Source organism: Ictidomys tridecemlineatus, chromosome 15 (assembly GCF_052094955.1).
Source record: "Ictidomys tridecemlineatus isolate mIctTri1 chromosome 15, mIctTri1.hap1, whole genome shotgun sequence".
NCBI lineage: Eukaryota > Metazoa > Chordata > Mammalia > Rodentia > Sciuridae > Ictidomys > Ictidomys tridecemlineatus.
In genome coordinates, this window is record NC_135491.1 from 16,421,112 (window position 1) to 16,443,861 (window position 22,750).

The window sequence follows — 22,750 nt, forward strand, 5'->3', positions numbered from 1 at the left end:
CTGCCTCAGTCTTCCAAGGAGCTGGGATTATAGGCGTGCACCGCAGCACTCAGCTTCACCTTGTATTTCATCCCAGACCGTTGCCTGTGTGTGTCCATTTAGAGTCTCCCTCTTCTACCACTCTGATTGTTCTTCCCACATACGCTGGGTTTTTTTCTTTCTATAGAAATGGCTTTCTCCCCACTTTTCACTGACATCTCCTAAAATCACGTCCAGTTTAGCTCATGCCTGTGTGCCTTTAAGTCAGGGGTTCTTAATTGCTTTTGTGCCATGGACTTCTTAAGCAGTGTTGAATACCCATTTTTTACACATAAAAATAAAATTCATAAGATTAGGAAAGAAACAGATTACTAAAATACAGTATCCTTAGTGCACTTTGCTATTTATAGTTAGCTAGCCTGTCAGAATAAACTCTGATAACTTCTGTATGCATGTTTGTCAGACTCTGACATGTTAATCATTTAGGCATTTTGCTAAAATAATTTCTAGGGCTAGGGTTGTGGCTCAGTGGTAGAGTGCTCACCTTGCATATGTGAAGCCCTGGGTTTGATCCTTAGTACCACATAAAAATAAATAAAGGTATCATGTCCATCTACAACTAAAAAAATTTTTTTAAATAATAATAAATTCTGATTCGGCAGATCTGGGGTAAGGTCTGAGATAGGCATATCTAGCAAGCTCCCAAATAAGGCCAAAGGTGCCCCTTAAAGACCCTTGTGTTGAATGGCAAGATTCTGTACAACATTTAACTGCATTTCTATAGCAGGGTTCAGAAAACCATGGCCTACAGATCAGCCATCTATTTTTGTGAATAAAGTTTTATTGAAACACAGAGTCATATGTTTACATATTGTTTGTATTTTTCTGCTACAATGGGAGAATTGACTAATTGTGACAAAGACCCTATGGTCCACAAAGCCTAAAATGTTCACTGTCTGGCTCTTAAAGAACAAGATTGCCACCAATATATTTATAACACAGCTACTCAGGAGGTTGAGGCAGGAGGATTACAAGGTCAAGGCCAGCCTGGGCAACTTATGGAGACATTGTCTCAACAAAGTAAAAGACAAAAAGGGATGAGGATATAGCTCAGTGGTAGAGTGTAACAGGTTTAATCCCCAGTACAGCAGAAAACAAACAAGCAAAACAAAACAAAAGCCCTCATTGCCAACCCCTGCTGTGCATCATCCCACCTTCTTTGGAATTATTTCTCTGCATGTACTCCCCTCTATTTGTGCTAGTGTTCCCAATCTTCACCACTCCTAGAACTCTTCTCCCTTGTATTGTGTTCTTCAATTATCATACATTCTCTCTCTTCAAGTACTGTGAATCCTTTAAATTTTGAGGGCATTTCTAAAGTTTTATTCCAGATCATAATAAGTACAGACATTTATAAGGGATGATTCACTTGTACTTTCTACAGAAGACTTCTGGTCAGTTAATATCCAGAGGAATAGACGGCAAGATGTGCTTTTGGGGCAAGGTGCATTCATCAGCAAGAAAACACTGCCCACAGGAAAACCCCATGAATGTAATAAGTTTGAGAAAATACCACTTTTGAGCACTGATCTTTTTTCTTCAATTCAAAACCCTAATAACTGGGATTCTTGTGGAAAGAGTTTGAACCATAATTTAGACTTGATTTGTTGTAAGAAAAACTATGCAAAAAAGCAAGATGGATGTTATGGATATGAGAAATTGGTACAGCGTACAGACCATGATAGAAGATCTAATGGAGAAAAGCCCTGGGGTTGCCGTCTGTGTGAGAAAGCTCTCAGCTGTAATCCAGCAGTTATGTATAAACCAGCAACAACCAATTCTCTTATGTACAGACCAAAGAGGGTTCCACCTACAGAGAAACCCCATGTCTGCAGTGAGTGTGGGAAAGCCTTCTGCTACAAGTCTGAATTCATTAGGCATCAGAGAAGTCACACGGGGGAGAAGCCTTATGGATGCACTGACTGTGGGAAAGCCTTTTCACATAAGTCAACACTTATTAAGCATCAGAGAATTCACACTGGGGTAAGACCCTTTGAATGCTTTTTTTGTGGTAAAGCCTTTACCCAGAAGTCACATCGCACAGAACATCAGAGAACACATACAGGAGAGAGACCCTTTGTGTGCAGTGAATGTGGCAAGTCATTTGGTGAGAAATCATATCTCAATGTACATCGAAAAATGCACACAGGGGAAAGACCCTATCGTTGCAGAGAATGTGGAAAATGTTTCAGCCAGAAGTCATGCCTCAATAAACACTGGAGGACTCACACAGGGGAAAAACCTTATGGTTGTAATGAATGTGGCAAAGCTTTCTATCAGAAGCCAAACCTCAGTAGACATCAGAAAATTCATGCTAGGAAGAATGCCTATAGGAATGAAAATTTAATAATTGTGGGAAAGCCTTGAGCAAGACACAGAGCTTCATTGGGTTTGGAGGAATTCAACTGTAGGAGAAATTTACCAATTTAATGAATTTGGACAAAAAGAGTTTTATTACAAGGGAAACCATGCTCCAATTTGATAATGAACATATAGAAAAGGTTAGAGAAAATACTTTATGATATTTACACATGGTTACTCTGGCAGAGAAAAGTTTAAGGATTTATTAGATAGAATGCAAGCAGAACACAAATGTATGCAAAGAGACTTAGAAGTATATATGGTATATTCCTCAGCGAGCTGCATAATAACTATTTGTATTTTAGCATTGTAAATGTGAATTTAATATAAATCATGACTGTCAAACCCTATGTCACAGTCTATTAGAGTGCCATTTACCAAACTTTTCCACTTTAAATATTGCCAGTATCTTTTATTGTGTTAACAATTTAAAAATAATAACACTACAGCCCAGCTATTTTGAGAACTCTTAATATATTACACCAGCTGCATTTTCTCTGCCTTGTTTGTAATAAATATAAATGGCAAAGCAGTTGTTGTTGACCCCTTTTCTGAATAATAAAGCAATGTTTTTAATGTATTTTGATGCCAATTAAAAAGTGTGATTGTTTATGTTGAAAATGAAAGCTAAGGAATAGTTTACCTTCCTGACATTGTATAAACAAAACACTTGTAAGTTCATTACTCAGTACAATATTTGACCAAAACAAGTGTTGCCCTGTTATAATGGACACTTTATTTTCTTGGTACTAATTAAAAATATCTTTCAGCAACTTAGAAGAATTACTTTTTTTTTTTTTTTGAGACAGGGTCTTGCTAAATTGCTGAGTTTGACCTCCTGCTTAAGCCTCCAGAGTTGCTTGGATTGCAGGCATGTGCCACCACACCTAGCATAAGAGACACCTTTTGTACAGGTCTTAGAATTCAGAAATATTTTACACAGAAATCAATTAAGTGGAATTTCTTTTTTATTGCAAATTGATGCAGCATCCACCTTTCTTCCCCCATACCTTTCCTTGTGATTGTCCTGGACATGTACTCCAAGTTTTCCATCATTCCAGTGTTTTAAAAACATCTGCTTCTTTGAGTTGCCATGTTGTCTTTATAAGAAAAGAAATGGACTTGAAATCCATACTTTTCAAGATTTGCCTCCCTGTATGATTGCCTGATCTGAATAAAAAGAGATATAACCACAGATATAGACATGATTAAAAGAGTAATAAAAAGATTCTTGTATAACTCTAAATAAAAATGTTTTTAAAATAAAGGAAATGGATCCTCTCTAGCAAACTATATGTTATATAAATTGCAATATGAAATAGAAACTTGTAGCTAGGCATGGGTACACACCTGTAATCCCAGCAATTGGGAGGCTGAAGCAAAAGGATCGAGAGTTCAAAGCCAGCCTCAGCAACTTAATGAGGCCCTGTCTCTAAATAAATAAAATGGGCTAGGGATTTGGGTCAGTTATTAAGCACCCCTGGTTCAATCCCTGGTGCCAAAGAAAGAAAGAAAGAAACAAAGAAAGAAAGAAAAAAGGAATAGAAAACTTGATATAACAAGTACCATTGAAGAATTTGGTAATGTGATTAAGGACTTATAATCGAAGACTGCTTCAGGCCCAAATAACTTCTTGATTAATTCTGTCCACTCTTCTAAAGAAAGCATTACCAGTGTTTTTACAATAATTCAATCCATAGATGATTGTATAATCTAGTTTATTTTATGAAGTCCATATAATTGGAAAAGAGAAAACTCCTTATTGGTTTTACTCATGAATATAGAAATAATAAAATTACAGCAAATAGAATTCAGCTATAATATACCTAAAGAATGATATAATATGATGACCTTGTAAGAGTTATCCCAAGAATGTAGAGCCATTTCAGTACTGGGAAATATATCAATAAGGTTAATAAAGAGAAGACTCTTAACTATCAATAGATGATAAAAGGCATTTAAGGGGCTGGGTTGTAGCTCAGTGGTAGAGCACTTGCCTTGCATATGAGGTTTGATCCTCAGTGCCATATAAACATAAATAAACAAAATAAAGGTATTATGTCCATCTACAACTAAAAAAATTCTAAAAAAGGCATTTAATCTTATATTCTATAAATTAAATTGTAATCAAAAGTAACCACTTAAAAGGATTTCTTTAACAAAGTCTCATAGTATATGTTAAGCTGAAGTCATATTTTTAAAATCAGTAGTTTAATGTTGTCTTGGAGATTCCAGTGATGGCAATAGAAAAGAAAAATATTTAATATAAACAATAGAAAAGGTAAAGCTATCCCTGATTGCTGATGATATGGTTGGATACCAATAATTAAAGAGATTTTATTTGTTTTAATTAAGGTAATTTTCTAAGAATGTAGGATGACAGAAATTAAGAGCTGCTCTGTCTACTAACAATATAACACCTATTAACTATATGTTCTTTTAGAATTGCCTTAAATGATTTTTTACTTATGTGTGAAATGATCTTAAAATTAATATGAAAAATAAAAGCCTGAGAATCTAGAGAACAACCATATGAAAAAAGAATATGGCACCCCAGTTACCAGAAGCCAACATGAAATCATGCTAATGAAATTACTATACTATTGGCAAGGGAACAGATAAATAAAATATATCCATAGAACAGAATAGAAAATTTAGTAGACCTTGGTGTATATGAGTTTTCATGTATAGAAAACATATATTCTCAAATCACAGCAGGGGAAACTAGTTTTTTAAAAAGAATTATGGCATGATTGGCTTTTAATTTAGAAAAATAAAAAGTTGAATCAATAGCACAAATAATATCCAAAAGCAAATTCCAGGTGGGTTTAGATTTAATATTTTTAAAAAATTCTTAAAATAAGTCAGAGACCACACAATCTAGCAGTTCAGAAAGACTAATTTTACCAACATAGGACACTTTAAAGCCATTAAAAAAAGGCTGGGGTGGTGGCTCAGTGGTAGAGTGCTTATGTGAGGTGCTGGGTTCAATTCTCCAGCACTGCATTTAATTAAATAAATAGTAAAGATGTGGCCTACAAAATCAATAGGTAATTAATTGGGGGAAATATTTTCAGAGGTAATTAGGGAGAAAGGATTTTTCAAATTGATATGGCCAAGAATATTAAATACACTTGTGAGAATAGTAGCTAATGAACTATCAAAAAATGCTTGCTTTGGGACTTAGGTTGTGGCTCAGCACTAGAGTCCTTGCCTAGCACATGCAAGGCACTGGGTTCGATCCTCAGCACTACATAAAAATAAATAAATTAAAATAAAAACAACTAAAAGATTTTTAAAAATGTTTAGCTTCAATCATTTTTAGGAAATATATGTTAAAGTTGGAATGAGATAATACTATTCAAGATTGCTTTTGGCTTTCAGAACAAAGATTGTTCTTAATATAGTATTTTTTGAAACCTAAATTTCAAAAAGCAATTCAAATTGCTTTTTTGAAAAACAATATGGTAATATCTTCTAAAACTTAAAATACTTTTGTCAATTTGGAGAATCTTCTTAGAAGTAAAAGTCCCATCCAGGTGCAGTGGTGTCTATAATCCCAGTGACTTGGGAGGGAGGCAGGAGGCTCTCAAGTTCAAGGTGACCTTGTCTCAAAATAAAAACATTAAAAGGGCCAGGAGTGGCTAGTGGTTAAGCACTCCTAGGTTCATTTCCCAGTACAAACAAACAAACAAACAAACAAATACACACACACACGCTCCAATACACAAAGAATAGTGAACATTTATTTTAAAATTGTTCCTCATGACAAAAAAAAATCACTAGGGTCAATATAAATGCCTATTGGTGGAGAAATTGGGTGAAGGAATATCCATCCCATAGAATGTTTATGCAAGCAGTAAAGTGGACAAATTAAAACTATGCTAGTGGACTTGAATGGAATTACACAATGTTCAGTTAAAAAAAAAAAGCTGGATAGATACAGAGTATATAAAATATGACCCTTTTGTAAATGAATAAAAAAATGTCTCTAGTTGTTTTTAAAGGATAAACATGTATCCATGTATGTTTATGTACGATTTTATATGCATGGAAAAAATTATGGAAGACTGCATTGGTTATGGGGTGGGTAATGCACGCAGCTTATGGCGAATCAGGAGGAGAAGGAGGAGGGGGAAAAGGGACACAAAAGGGAAACCATGTAAATGACCAAACCAAGTATATCTCAAATGTGTGAATAAGTAAAGAAATTTGGGTATAGGAATAGGGAAAGGGAGCTAGAACTCTCATATGTAGAGATGTTTATGGTATATTGTTAAGTGAACTGGACAAACTGCATAGTGTATGAGATTCTATTTTTATAGTAAAAATCTGAGTGGGGATGTAGCTCAGTGGTAGAGTGTTTGCCTAGCATGTGCAAGACCCTGGGTTTGATCCCCAGCACTGTCAAAAATAAATAAAAAATAACCTCCCCTATATGTATATATGCATGTTTATGTTTACATGAACAAGGATTTGTGAAAGGATAGACAACCAAGTTGTTAGCATTGGTTACCTTGGTGGAGAAGGGGAATATAAGTACTTATTTCATTGTATATCTTTGTTTTATATTAATTGTTAACATATATTGCATTTGTAATTTGAAAAACAAAATAAAGAGGAAAGACATTTCTAAATACATGAAGCATTGAAAATGTTTCTATTTTCTGACAAGATGGCACATTGGCATAATCTATTCCCTTTCCTCATACTCAATCCTGGGGACATCATGAGGATAAAAGGAAAGGTGCAGATCTGAAGAGCAAAAGAAAGGCTTTGAGAAACCCCCAAGTAATGTCTTTTTTTTTTATTTATTTTTAGGAATGGGGTTGTAGTGCAGTAGTAGAGCACTTGCCTAGCATGTGTGAGACACTGGGTTCGATTCTCAGCACTGCATATAAATAAATGCCCATTGATGACTAAAAAGATTAAAATATTATTTTAAAATAATTTGACTTTTATAAAAACATTACAAAATAATTCTTATAATCTGGGCACAGTGGCACATGCCTATGATCCCAATAACTCAGGAGGCTAAGACAGGAGGATTGCAAGTTCAAAGCCAGCCTCAGCAACTTAGTGAGGCCGTCTCAAAATAAAAAATAAAAAGGTCAGAGGATGTGGATCAGTGTTAATTACCCCTGGGTTCAATGCTTGGCACCAAATAAAACAAAACAATTCTTAGTTTTTACCCAGTTTCTTCTATATTAACATATAGCCACAGTTTAATTTCTGAAAAAGGAAATTAACATTAATATAATAATCATAATTAACCTTTAGTCCTTACTTAAATTCAAATGTTGTCTTGTTCGACACCCAGTCTAGGGTCCCACATTACTTACTACTTCTCTTTATTCTTCTCCAACATGTAACTGTTCCTCAGTATTGTCTTGTCTCATAACTTAGATATTTTTTGAAGAATACTGGCCAATTATTTTGTGGCATCTTTCTCAATGTGAGTTTATTATATTAAGGTTATACATTATATACCACATTAATAGTCATCTTTTTGTTGCTATGACCAAAATACTTAATAAGAACAACTTAAGAATATGAGTTTATTTTGGCTTACCATTTCTCGGTTGCAATCAATAGTCAGTTGCTCCATTGCTCTGAGCCAGAGGTGAGGCAGAACATCAAGGCAGAAAGGAATGGCAGAGGAAGGCTGCTCAGCTCATGGTAGCCAGGAAGGAGAGAGATAGAGGCATCAGGGATAAAATATAAACCCCAAAAGGCATTTCCTTCAGCCATGCCCCACCTGCCAAAAACCAACCTGTGCAGAAGTCCTTTCAGATTATTAATTCATCAATAGTTTAATCCACCAATTAGGCTACAGCTGTCATAATATAATCATTTCACCTCTAATCATTGCCACAGTGTCTCCTTAGCTTTTTGTAGGATACCTCATATTCAAATCATAATACCACAGAAGTGATACATCCTCAGTGCATCACATCCCACCTCTTCCCCAGCTTTATTAAGGTATAATTGACAAATCATATACAGTGAACAGTGTTTTGAAATGTGTATACATTGTGACATAATAAATCATGTTTATTAATATATCCATCACCTCATCTTGTGTGGTGAGCACAATCAAGATCTAATCTATTAGCAGTTTCTAAGTATACATTAACTCTAGTCACCACACTGTCTGACAGATCTCCAGAACTTATTCATCCTAACTGAAACTTGTCCCCTTTAACCAACATCTCTTCCCCCACCCTCCAGCCTCTGAATCACCATTATACTCTACTTCTGTGAGTAATTTCCGTTTTCAGACTACCAGTCAGCTGAGATCAGTGGGGATCATCTTAGACCCTACTACCTTCTCAGGGAAACATGTATCTGCTGGGCTTCATGACTGTATATTCAGACACACTTGGTGCAAATTTTCCACTAAATAGAATTAATATATTCATTTATACATAAATACATACTGAGTGCTTTTTTATGATTGAGGCACTCTTTTAGGATCTGGAGAGTAGAAAACAGAAGGGAAACATTAATTATTAAGACCAAAAAAATAAGCTGGGCATGATGACGCACGTCTAATTCCAGAGGCTCAGGAGGCTGAGGCAGGAGATCATGAGTTCAAAGCCAGCCTCAGCAATAGTGAGGTACTAAGCAATTCAGTGAGACCGTGTCTCTAAATAAAATTTTTAAAAAAAGAAGAAGGAAAAAGAAATGGGGATGTGATTCAGTGGTTGAGTTCAATCTCTAGTACCAAAAAAAGGCAAAAAAATAAATAAAACAAGGGAATATTAAATAATAGGGGAATGAGATTTTATATAGAGTAACCAGGAAAGTCTTCAAATGTGACCTTTGCATATAGACCTGAAGGAAGTGAGGGATCTAATAATGCAACTGTATGGGGGAAAATTGTTCCAGGCTAAGGGAACAGCAAATGCAAATACCCTAAGACAGGGAATGTGCCTGGAATGTTGGAGACCACATCAAGGGAGATGTATTCCTACTGAATCAAGAAATTATCCCAGAGCTGGGGTTGTGGTTCAGTGGTAGCGCTTGCCTAGCATGTGTGAGGCACAATCTTCAGCACCACATAAAAATAATGAATAAAATAAAGGTATTATGTCCATCTATAACTAAAAAAGTTTTTAAAAAATTATTCCAAAACATTATCAATGTTCTTTCCAAACTCCAGCACATGGGAGATCCAATGCTAGAAACCTGCCTCATGCCCAGTCCATGGCTTTTCTGGTTTCTGCCCCCCACAGGGGAATCAGCCTTTCCAGCACTTCTTTGAAAACAGTGGCTCCCAATCCACCAAGACTGGTTGCATGGTGCCACTCTTTTTTTATGAATGCCACCATGTTGATTGAGAGAATAGCAACAGACAGCTGTTTCCTGAATCAGTGGCAACTTTTCTACAAAATAAAGAATAGCTTTTCTAAAATTTTCATCATGAATTCTCTGATATAAACCATGGTATATAGCATTGTTAAAATCCTTTCCACAAACAATAATAGCAATAAAAGCTACTAATATCAGTATTGGATAACTTTCATTAGATATTATTACATATTAGAAACAGTCCCAACACTTTGCATTTCCTAATTCATTTACTTCTGAGTAACCCAACACACACAATATTAGTATATATCCATACACATTTATACAGAAAATTATAAAGCAATTGCATTTCTCTATAAGTATTTATGTATATACACATACATACATACATGTATGTACATACAGTAAAATTCTGGAAGGTGGGGCTGGGGATGTGGCTACAGTGGTAGCCTGCTTGCCTGGCATGTGCAGGGCGCTGGGTTCGATCCTCAATACCACAAAAAAAAAAATAAAGATATTGTGTCCACCTAAAAACTAAAAAATAAATACATTTTTAAAAATTCTGGAAGAAAAAACAAACTGATAACATGATTACAACAAAGATTAGAAATGTACTGGCAAGATTTTATAGGGAAAAATGCTCATTATTTCCACATTTAAATATAATTTTTTAAAAAGCATTACAGTTGTATTTAGAGGACAACTTTTATCATTGAAAAGCTTCAGTGTATACCATGTTTGTCAGTAGTTATTTGACAACATAATAGTTGTCACAAGTTGACAGCCAGACATTATAACAGCATTAAAAATAATGATAAAGATGCTATTTTCTGAAATAGTAATCATGGTATATTTTTATTTGGGGGGTATCAGCTATTGAACACCACTCCCATATGCTGGAGTTCAATCCCTGGGGATTGAGTGGGTACTAGTGGTATACTGTACTACTGAGCTATATCCCTCCCTTTTTTATTTTCAATTTTGAGACAGTATCTCATTACATTGCTCAGGCTGGCCTCAAACTTGTGATCTTTCTGTCTTAGTATACTTTTTCTTTTCGGGGAGGGGGGAGTACCAGGGATTGACTCCAGGGACACACAGCAACTGAGCCACATCCCCAGCCCTATTTTGTATCTTATTTAGAGACAGAGTCTCACTGAGTTGCTTAGCGCCTTGCTTTTGCTGAGGCTAGCTTTGAACTCACAATCCTCCTGCCTCAGCCTCCCGAGCCATTGGGATTACAGGTGTGCGTCACCATGCTCGTCTCTTCTGCCTTAGCATCCCGATGTGCTGAGATTTCAGGCTTGCACCACCAAACTGGACTCCCATGGTACATTCTGGCATGATAAAAGAAAATTATGATATACAATACATATTATTATTGCACTTAAAAAATTTTTTTGTAGTTGCAGATGGACAGATTGCCTTTGTTTATTTTTATATGGTGCTATGGATCAAAACCAATGCCTTATACATGCACTCTGCCACTGAGCTACAGCCCCGCCCTGCACTGATTTTGTTTTTTGTTTTTGGTATCAAGGATTGAACTCAGGGGCACTTAACCACTGAGGCACATCCCCAACCCCTATTTTTGTATTTTATTTAGAAATAGAGTCTCACTAATTTCTTAGGCCCTCACTAAATTAATGAGGTTGCCTTTGAATTTGTGATGCTCCTGCCTCAGCCCCCTGGGCTGGAGTGCACCACTGCACCAGGGTTATGATTACACTTTATAAGTTTGGAAAGATCTGTTGTAATAATTTGAAAGCAGTCATCTCTGGTCAGCAGGATTAAAATAGCATTGAAATAGTCTTCATATGTTTCTTTGTATTCCTGTTTTCCTCAACTTCTTAAAAAAACAATAAGAAATCAATTCTGGGTGAGGTGTACATTACTGTTAATTCCTGCTATTCAAGAGGCTGGGGAAAGGAGGATGGTCAGTTGAAGGCCAGCCTGGGCAACTTATTGAGACTATGTCTCAAAAAAAGGGATGTAGCTCAGTGGTTGAGTGCTGGTTTAGCATGTGTGAGGCTCTGGTTCCAAAAAGTAAAGAAAATGAACTGCTTTCAAAAATAGTTTTTTCAAGAGTTAAGAGTCTATGTAACACAACTTACAGTGCAGTATTGGAAGCACAGATTTATAGGTCACAGCAATAAAAAAAGATGTCCCTAAAACATAAGGTAATATAAACAAATTAAGGAGGGAAAAATGAGGAAAGAACACTGAATAAGCCAAGCAGTTTGGGAGATAATTTTTTTTTTTTTGGTCAGGGAGAAGGGAGGTTCAGTTTAGACCTTAAATTTATACTTTAAAATAAATTTTATAAGAAGGTTATAAAAGGAAATTGTAAATACATTAGACAAAATAGGTGTTATAGTTTGAACTATGTCCCCCCACCCCCAAAATATAGTGATGTCTTAACCCCTGGTACCTGTGAATGTGATCTCATAATGAAATAGGATTTTCACAAATGTAATTAACTCATGATGGGATCATACATTAAGTGACATACAATATGACTAGTGTCTATGTTAGAGAAAATTCAGAGATACGTAGAGAGACTGCAAAAGATGGAGGCAGAGTAGAGATGCACCTGTAAACCACGGGATGTCAAGAGAAAGGCATAAAACATATTTTCCTTCAGAGTTATTCACATAACCTTTGTAAGTCCTTATAACCCCAACTTTGATTCTGGATGTCCAGGCTTCAAAACTGTGAGGGAATAAATTCCTTTGTTTTAAGGTACCAAATTTTTCTTGATTCTTTGTTACAGTATCTGGAAAACTTAATACACAGGGAACCTTCATTCCTGGATTATTTTCATTACATGTTTTTTAAAAAATAAGTGTTCACAAAAGGGTCTTACTTTCTTATCATTTACCCAGTATGAATTCCCTCATGGTGAATAAGGTCTGAGTGACTAACAAAAGCCTTTCCACATTCCTTACAATCATAAGGTTCTCACTAGTGTGCATTCTCTGATGTCTAGTAAGGTTTGAGCCTTTATTAAAGGCCTTTCCACACTTGTTATATTCACATAGTTTTTCATCTGTATGGATTATCTGATGTTGAATAATTTCTGAGCTCTGAATAAAGGCCTTTCCACATTCTTTACATGCATAGAACTTCTCACCAGCATGATTCTGTGATGGTTAGTAAGTGTTGAGGCACTGCTGAAGGCCTCAACACTTTCCTCATTCCTTACACGCGTAAGGTTTCTGACAGGAGAATTTGAAGTAAACATGTTTTGATGAAGAAGGGTGCATAAGTTAGAAATATGTGTGAGTTAGATAAGGACATAAGGTAAACATGTGCCTCGTGTGATGTGATGAAATCTGGTGTGAATAAACCGAGCATTCGAAAAGGCATATCGTGTGCAGCGACTTCTTTCTTCAGGACACGGATCGTTGGCTGGGAGCGGTTACCTGGAGCAGAGGTGATCCTGACTCCAGGACCACCTGGGGATGATCACGGGACTTCGCTGCAGTCCTGCTTGTGTCAGTTGGCGTAGTCGGCAGGATCATCATCATCACCATCATCATCACCAAAGATCTGGAGAGCGCACAAGGAACCTGGGGGTAAGTGCTTTCCCCGAAACACACGTTCGCAATCCTACTCCGTTTGTGGACCGAAGTCACCGTGATTGTCCAGCACCCGGGAACCCAACGGAGTGAGGAGGGGAGTGCACCTGCTTAATCCTTCATGGTGACGGCGGCCCCCAGCGAATGAGCTGGTGTAAAGAAAGGATAGGAGCTTGGGCTCAAGTAAAGTGGGAAGAGAATTTAAGTAGGCTCCTGGGCAATATAGAAACATATGGCTGGATCCAGTGGAATTGGTCTTTATATAAGATTAGGATATATCTGAGTATAGTAAAATGGGCCTACGTGAGGCAATAGCAAAATTAAAAAGGTGCACCATAAGAAAGAAAAGTTTAGAGAACAGTGAACTAAAGCCTCAGTCACCATGGCGGCCACTAGAAAAGGTAGTTCAGGCAAAGATGCCTGAGTTCCAAAAAGGAACCACCGTGGAAATAGCGTTAAGCAATCCACAAACAGTAAAGCCTATAATAGAAAGGGCCGATAAACATGAAATCGCGGGAATATTATGTAAGATCATTAACGATGTAGATGAAGACAGACTTAGAGGAAAACGCCTAGTCCAGGAAGCTCTTAAGAAATGTAAAAACCCATTCCTACAAGATATACTAGATAATGAGCCATGTTATAAGTCAGAACCAGTCTCAATTATTCAAACATCTACGCCCGGAAGTGCCGCAGGCTGCGCGGCTGCCGGGCTCTGAGGCGCGCCTCAGCCTCGCCACCTTCCTGCTGGGCGCCTCGGTGCTCGCGCTGCTGCTGCTAGCGCGCGCCGGCTTGCAATGCCGCAACCCGGCTGGGCACAGAGACACAAGCCGTTTGAGTAGAAACAAAGTTTTATTTTTAAAAAGGCCGCCAGTGGTCTGTGTGCATCCCGCTAGCGAGCCGGTCCACACACGTGTGTGTGTGTCTACCGGAACCGCCCCCCCCCCCGCACTTCCCCGGGAAAACCCTCCTACCATCCTTCCCCAACCAATGGGAACTTTCCGGGAGTCCCATGAGTCCCGTGACAGGCCGAGGTGAACAGCAGGAGTCCAATTTCCATATGAATGTAAATCTTAACATACTCATATCATCTCAATGGCTAGCTGGCAGTCACCTAAAACAAAGGTGCCATGTATTATAATACTTTTGCTGTGGCTCCTAGCACGGAAGGGGACGCCCAGACGGGTTGGAGCAAACAATAGAAACGAGGGATATGACCTGACCAGAAATGTTGCAGTTGAGACAAGATTTCTCGCAGAAAGGGTCAACCGATGGAGAATTTTTGTATAATGTATGGTCAAAGGGAGGAGAGAGTGTTAGACTCTCTGGACGAGAGATGCAAATAGTAAGCATTCAGATAGACCATCCTGGAGTAATGGAGGCACTACAGAGAATGATCGAGGAAGAGCCATTAGAGGTAAAAACGTTGTTTAATTGGATAGCTAGTGCCTGGAAAGAAGGGATTCCCCAGTTAGATCTGGGAGCTTTCGAAGGCAAGGTCCAGTGGAGAACTCCAACAGAAGGAATAAGGATGGTGAAGAAGTTAGGAGTCTTCTGCAAAATATATGATGAAAATCAAGGACCACCGTTAAGATGTAGATTAACTCCAATGCTCAGACTAATAATAGTGAAGGGGGCGCCCGAACAACATCGGGTGCTACTTTCCACTATGTTAGCTGGGGCCACAGACCTGTGGGATGTGGTGGAATTTCTGAAGCAACATAGGGAGCTACAGATAGACAGTAAAATGTCCTTTGAGGCTACCCTAACCTTTATGGGAAAAAATGCCAGGGGAGTCGCGTCTGACCAACGACGACTCCAACTCAGCCGGCCATTTCCGGAGAGGTGACGTCAGGAAAAAAGAGACTGGAGAGCTTTAAGACCAGGACAAGGGTGGCAAGGACAAAAATTTACAAACATGAGGATACGGGGTCCAGACATCAACCCCCGAGGACAGTCAGAAAACAAGATAGGAGGGGTAAATTACAACCGAAAGAACACAGAACCCCGATACCAAGACCCTCAAAATGCACGGAATTGGTCAACGAGAAATCGCTTCGGCAAACCGCGTTTCGATGCTGCGCGTTTTGGAACGCAGACTCGAGACCGTTTATCCAACTAACTTTTATTATAGATGGACAAACATGTTCAGACTCGTTTCTGGTAGATACTGGAAGTGAAGTAACTATTATAAGAAATGATTTTGTAAATAGGAAAATAGAGGGTGAAAGTGTAAACGTTCAGGGAGTGTCTGGACATGTCCAAAGCATGAAATGGTGTATGGTGGGGTTGCTGGTTTATGATAAGGAAATGGAAGTGTCAGTCTTGGTGGGCGAATACCACATTCAGTATTAGGAATAAATGAGATAAGAATGCTGTTTGGAGAATGGTTGCCTATCAAGAGACTTAAGAGTTGTTATGTAGGTAGCATTCCAGAAGTAAAAATAGAACCAGTAAAGCTGCCACAAGTACCACAGTGTTTTACTAAACAATATCCAATTAAAGGGGGGCATAAGGAAATTTCAGAGACAATTAAGGACCTATTGAGTAAAGGAATAATAGAAAGGACACAATCCTTCCATTATAATAGCCCAGTGTGGCCAGTTAAGAAGCCAAATGGGAAATGGAGACTGATAGTAGACTATAGAAATTTGAACAAGTTGACTCCCACCATGCCGGGTTCCTTGCCCGATATCGAGAGTATATATGCAGAAATTAGAAGCTTTTCACCTACATGTTTTTGTGCAATAGATTTAAGTGATATGTTCTTCGCGGTACCTCTTCACAAGGATAGTAGAGAAATGATAACTTTTACATGGAACTAGGTACAATACCAGTTCACAAGGGTGCCGCAAGGATATAAAAATAGGCCAATCATAGCACATAACGCTTTACAGTTTTCATTAGGGGAATTACAGTTACCAAGAGACACTAAAATATGGACGTATGTTGATGATATTTTATTAGCTGGTAGGAGTGAGGATACTCTAACTACTGCCAAAGATATGTTAGTGAAGACCCTAGTGGAGGCATGATGGAGAATAAATCCAGAAAAGATTCAGGGACCAAGCACATCTGTAAAATATTTAGGCATTGTATGGAATGCTAATGGTCCTACAGTGCCACCAGCCGTAATAAACAAGATAGAGAACCTGGCATCACCTAAAAACAAAGCTATGGCACAACAAGCGATAGGGATTTTAGGATATTGGAGACTACACATTCCATATCTGCAGGTGTTGTTGGCACCAATATATAAAATAATAAGGAAAGCATCAGATTTTGTATGGACGGATGCACAGGAAACTGCATTTCGTCAGGCAATTGAGTATGTAAAAACATTTTCCCAATTGTATGTGCCACAGCCGGGAGAAGTGATTATCCTGGACGTTGTGTTTGCCAATGATTTTGGTAACTGGGGCATTTATACAAAGAGTCACGGGCAGACAAAGCCGGGTGGATTTTACTCTAAACGTTTTCTGTATGCAGAAAATAAGTATTCGTTCTTTGAAAAAACCGTTTGGACGGCTTATTGTGCTTTTCAGTCGCTAGGGTTCAGTATAACCGATAGGCAGGTAATGATGAGATGCCCAATGCCTATACTAGATTGGGCTAAGATGCCAGATAATGCATTAACAGGGTTACCAATTGAAGGGAAGGTAATGCAATGGAAATGGTATATAAATAACCTAGCTCAGGATACATCAATGATGGGGAGTTCAAGAATTACGAAATTAACTGAAAGCGTGAACGCCCAGCCTATGATACCTGTCCCGGTAGCGATAGTGGAACCTAAAGTAGCACCTATTGGAAAATGGGGAGCATCCGAGACACATGCTAATGCATGGTTTATGGATGGCTCCAGTGCAGTGATAGGAAAGAAAACAAAATGGAAAGCAGTTGCGTTTAGGCCCCATGATGGTAAAATTCTATCTAAAGAAGGTTCAGATGATTCTGCCCAGTTGGCTGAACTTTTAGCAGTCCACCTTGCGGTGGAAGAATCCATAAAGGAGGGAATAAAATATGTACATATATTTTCAGATTCATGGGCGGTGTGTAATGGTATCACAATTTGGTCAGCAAAGTGGAAATTAACTGATTTTACGATAAATGGTAAAGATGTATGGGGAAAAGATACATGGAAATGGTTGGCGGAAGCTCCAATCCAAATCCTGATTACTCATGTGGACGCCCATACAGGACGCCAGGATGATGTTTCTAAGAATAATGATATCTCGGATAAATTGAGCAAAATTCCAGTACAATTAACTGCTATTAAGTTGAGAAATCCAAACCAATGGGAGGTAGATAAAGCCTCTGATACAAAGCTAACTTTAAAACGTAGACCTAATTGGCATGTAGTTAAACCCCCAATGGAATCTGATATCACATTGGATGAAATCAGACAAATTCATGCGAATCTTGGACACATTGGAACACATGGTCTGTACCAATGGTTCGACTCTAGAAACATTAAGGCGACCTGGAGTAAATGTAAGCAAGCGATTGCTGGCTGCGAAAAATGTGCGGCCAGTGGGACCAGATTCAGACGCAACCCACCAAGCACAAGAACGGCCCCAGCAGGATTTAACCAATTGGTGCAGATTGATTATATTGGGCCATTGAGAAATGGAAAATATGTATGTAATATGGTGGATTGCAGTACGGGTCTTGGAATGGCTTACGGATGTACAAAAGCAAACCAAACGTCCACCATAAATAGTGTTTGGACGTGGTGTGCTCGATATGGATGTCCATGGAACATAGCCTCAGATCAGGGAACTCACTTTACTGGAGCACGTGTTCAAAAATTGGCAGATATATTGCAAATTTCATGGGATTTCCATTTGGCCTATAACCCCACTGCGGCAGGTGCAGTGGAAAGATTCAATGGATTACTGAAAACGAAATTACATATGTTAATGGACACGATGCCTTTTGAGAAGGCCCTGCTAATTGCAGTCTTTGAACTTAACTGCAGGCAGAGGCTGCATAGGAGTTCTCCTTTTGAGGAAGTGTTCAACAAAGTTATCAAGTATCAGGAGGAGGACGAGGAGAAACCGTCGAATCGTGCATCCAAAGTCTGGATCAAAGATAGGAACAGTACAAAGGTAACTAAGGGTGAAATCGTTGCCGATGGGCAAGGAAACACGTTTTGGATATCAACTAGGAAAGGAGACCTTAGGCTAACTAAGGATAAAGATGTCTGTACGCGATAATGCATGTCGACAGATTTGGAGCATTGTGCTGTTCATAATTGTTGTTGTGTATAGTTGTACCTTGTTATCTGGCTACTTTCATTGTAATGAGTGGCAAAAACATAAAAACGACACATGTGTAGGATCCATAGGAGAGGAAAAAATGAAAAACGTTATGAGATGTATTATGCTTAATTATACAGTGTGTTTTTGGTAGACACTTTGAGATAATAACTATGCTGTTTTGACGCTGGACATTGTATTTTGCTATTATTTGTGTAACGACAGACAGCACCACTAGCACTGGTGGTGGTGCTAGCAGCAGTGGTGGTGCTGGTACTGGCACTACTTCCACCACTACCACCACTACTACCACTACAACTGCTGCATGGAAGTGGATTGAGTCACAGAGTCTGTCAAAAAGTCAATGGTCATATAAGCGATGGGTCGAAGAGTACCTACAGTTTCCACAATCTATGAAAGAGGTAAACAATGGCACTGTAATACCACAACACTGGAGATCAAGGAAGTTTTTGCAGAATCTAACAGCGATTCAATACTTATACTATCACAAATATGCATTTTGCACACACTTTAACAGGCATTATGCGCCAACATCTTGTGCATCATTTTACGAATGGAATACAATGGGTATATATTCACCTTTATTCAGGACTGTGTCAGAAGGTGGATACACAAATGCGTACGAAACTAACCCGTTGCGATGTCATCTGATGGAAGCCATTCTGGATCAATGGGCACAAAAACCACATTTTGTGTATCATTTCCGGAAAATGAAGACGAGTATGTGGGTAACACAATACAATGCTACAGCGGCTTTGCTGAATAGACCTGCAGAAGAAATTTATGTCTTGGAACCAGATGATGACAGTGATCTCTTTACTTGCAAAAAAGCTACAGATATCAGCATACCCGCATTACCGTTCCAAGCATGGGCAAGTAACCAGCAGAATGATTATCATGCATTTGATTATGACTACAAAGAGGATGAACCCTCTCACTCCCCTTTCGACTCTTACGAGATAGAAGACAACGGGAACGCCACCCGTAGTGATGACAATGCAACTAATGATGATGCAACAACGACTATCAAGACGACAACTATGGGAATAGACCTCCTACCCTACAATGAGTCCCAAGAAGTGCTTAACAAATGGTATGGTTTTCCACGACATTTGCAGGGAGCAAGACCAGTCGCAAGATGGCCAGAAGCTCTCAAGAAACCGTATGGGGCCTATTGTCCAAAGGAATTACAGGACTATTTGGACTTGATGAGTTCTGAAGGTCATAAGATGACAATCTGGTTAGATGACTTGCAAAATAAAACTTTGGGATACACAGACTTTGTAACATGCGTTGCGGACTTTCCAAACCTTCCGATATTTGGTGCATTTGACATCCTGTCTACATATCGTTCAGACATACATATTTCCAACATATCTTTCATGCCAGTGGAAGATTGGTGGAAAGTGCTGACTCTAGGAACAGAAACATGGAGATCACCGGTGGTATTGACTGACCCAATTCCACAGCCGTTTACGCATAATATGGCACGATGGGCGTATACGCCACCAAGTAAGCTTAAAAATATAGGGTATGTGTGTGTTCGAAGTATTTTTGGAGAAATGCAAAATAGGTCAGCAGGTGTTGCATTCATAGGACGCGTATGTTTTCCGTATGACCTGGGACTGATAGTTTTGCAAATACAGGTATTGGTATAAGGTATCAGGACAGGTGTTGGATACAATGTCCTATCCTCAAATGGTACCATGTATGTTCCTGCATCCTTCCAGACTAGATCCTACGTGGCAGACGCCACTTTTTCCCATGTTCCATCACGAAGGATGGATCTTATATCATAACAAAACCAGATGATATGCGTTTAAGAATACAGTAAAGGAACGGGATACAACGGAAATAAATGAAGGTGTATGCCATGAACGACATACCAACGTGAGTAGCATTCAGTTTGTGACCTTCAATCAATCGTTCTGGACTGATAATAGAATCCTTAACAGAACACAAAATCCCATGTGGAACTAGACATGGTGTTACAATTTTTCAAGGGAGAGCTGCATACTGGAGGAAGATCATACTGTTCTACTTAATGCAACACATATACATCTAATAAGAAATAAAACACATGAAGTGTTCGACTCACCATGGCAACCAGTTTTAGTAATTACACCAACAGACATACTGAAAGGATTAAAATGGAACGTGTCATTCTTACAAGTAGACTATTCATTCAACGGATCAGCATTGGCAGAAAAAGGAAAACCATATTCAGATTTATCCTATAAATTTTATGATCACTTTATGTCATCTTTAATACCTGTGTTTAACATATCCAACTCAATAATTAGAGACGCCCTACATAACATCAGTATACCTATGATGGGCAAGAAGAGAATCTACAACGATACGCAAGGAGTACCTGTAGCATTAGAAAGATCCAACTGCAGATGGTTCCCATCTAATATCGACATAATACATGGAGTTCACAGATCCATTGAAGATAATGTGTCAGTATATGACATCCCAATGGATGCAGTAAATGCTTCCCATATAACGACATATTGGGAATCTACAGTGAGACATACATTGAAACCAAGGGCAACAGCGTTAACATACAAATATCCAAAAATAGATGAAGTAACGTTATTAACAAAGAAGACTGTGATGGATGATGATGTGGAACCAGAAGATGGATGTCCAAGTACGCAATTATGGGACACTAAGATCCGGTATCACGTAGAAGCTGCAGACAACAAGACCTTGCGATGGTGGATAACAGCAGGCATGGACTTTTCCAAATGGAAAAACGTAATACATACAGGAAAACTGCCATACTATTGGTATATGCTACTGCCAGCATTGGAAAACGACAATTCCTGGTGGATGTATGACATTGTGTCTCATGATGTCTTACGGAATACAACGGACATTTACGACAGTTATGCAGGAACTCATAAGATATATGCCTATAAGATGACAATGAAAGACTGCAGAGTGACGCCCGAATCGCTCAAACCATGTTTAATATACAGAGTTGGATTCAATGAAACCAGGGGGTGGGTGACAGCCCACTACCCTAGAAGTGTCCTGTTTCCGCCAAAAGGAAAAATGACGACCACTGAAGCCCCAGCATATCTGCCACTTCTAAAACAACCACTGAGATTCCTGGTGCACCCTGCGATCCAACCAGTGAGACTACGGCTCTCACTTGGACAAGCATTCAGGGATACTGAAGTATGTGGCTCAGAGAAATGGCAATATGTGCTGCAGATTTATTTTACAGCATAGCACGAAATGCCGCAGGACGACGTCCATTACAGCTAGCGGCGGTAGGTGCTTTCATCGCTGGAGCCGCTCTTGGAGCGTTGATCGCAGGTGCAATGACGGAAGAACTCAGAGTTGAAATTAATGCATTAAAAAGTTTACAGGGTAAACAAGCATCAGTGATTGCAGGTATATCGAAGAATTTACACTCTGCATCAATACTGATTGATAGAATTAATATAGAACAAGCGATGCTAAAGAAACAAATTGATATCCTCAATACAGTGGTGCAGACGACGAATGAAGTATTTGAATCAAGGTTGAAACATTTAGAAGCAAACCAAGAATGTGCTCATATTGGAGCAATGCTGGAGGCATCGTTAGAGGATTTACGAGTGTTGTTCCAAACAGGTATAGGTATGGAAACAGTGACTTCTTTCACAGTGTTAGACCCCACACAAGACTTGCATTGCGATATGGGAGATTGTGTGATTCATCTATGGCAGATATCTACAACATCAGCGGTTATTGGATATCCAACAAAACCAGTACCACGTAAAGTTGGAGATGTATGGATATTACCATACGAAACTTTTTATTGGCTAACATGGAATGATACGTCATTCTATGTTCCTGCAGATGCAACCTACAGTTTGGGTAAATCAACGATGATTGCTTTTAACTTAGTATCAGACGAACCCTTAACATCGTACATAACAATCTCTATGCCGCAAAGCACCTTGATGGACCTAGGTAACTACAGATTGCTGACATGTCATCCCATGGACTATATGGTGAGAAGATGGCAAAACATAACTTATAATGAAACTCTACCGTTGAAAGCAGGATGCCATATACATTATAACACTATGATGATTGAACACATGAACGCAACTCGTAAGCAACATCCATTCTGACGAATTAACTCCACAGACCCAGATTACACCAACAGAC

General features: G+C 38.7%; 1 protein-coding gene across 6 annotated transcripts in view; it reads left to right on the forward strand.

Moving 5' to 3' along the window:
• Window positions 1-14,226, forward strand: part of Znf793 (zinc finger protein 793) — a 34,853-nt gene extending 20,627 nt beyond the window's left edge. For 5 of the 6 annotated variants that reach the window (XM_021720349.3, XM_040279506.2, XM_078033176.1 and 2 more), the window contains one exon: window positions 1,424-7,041. In XM_021720349.3, the coding sequence (XP_021576024.1) occupies window positions 1,424-2,406 (983 nt within the window). In that variant the 3' untranslated portion in view covers window positions 2,407-7,041. Of the gene's footprint in view, window positions 1-1,423; window positions 7,042-13,110 lie in introns of those variants that run through there. The other variant, XM_078033177.1, reaches the window with a different exon arrangement.
• The last annotated feature ends 8,524 nt before the right edge of the window (window positions 14,227-22,750 follow it).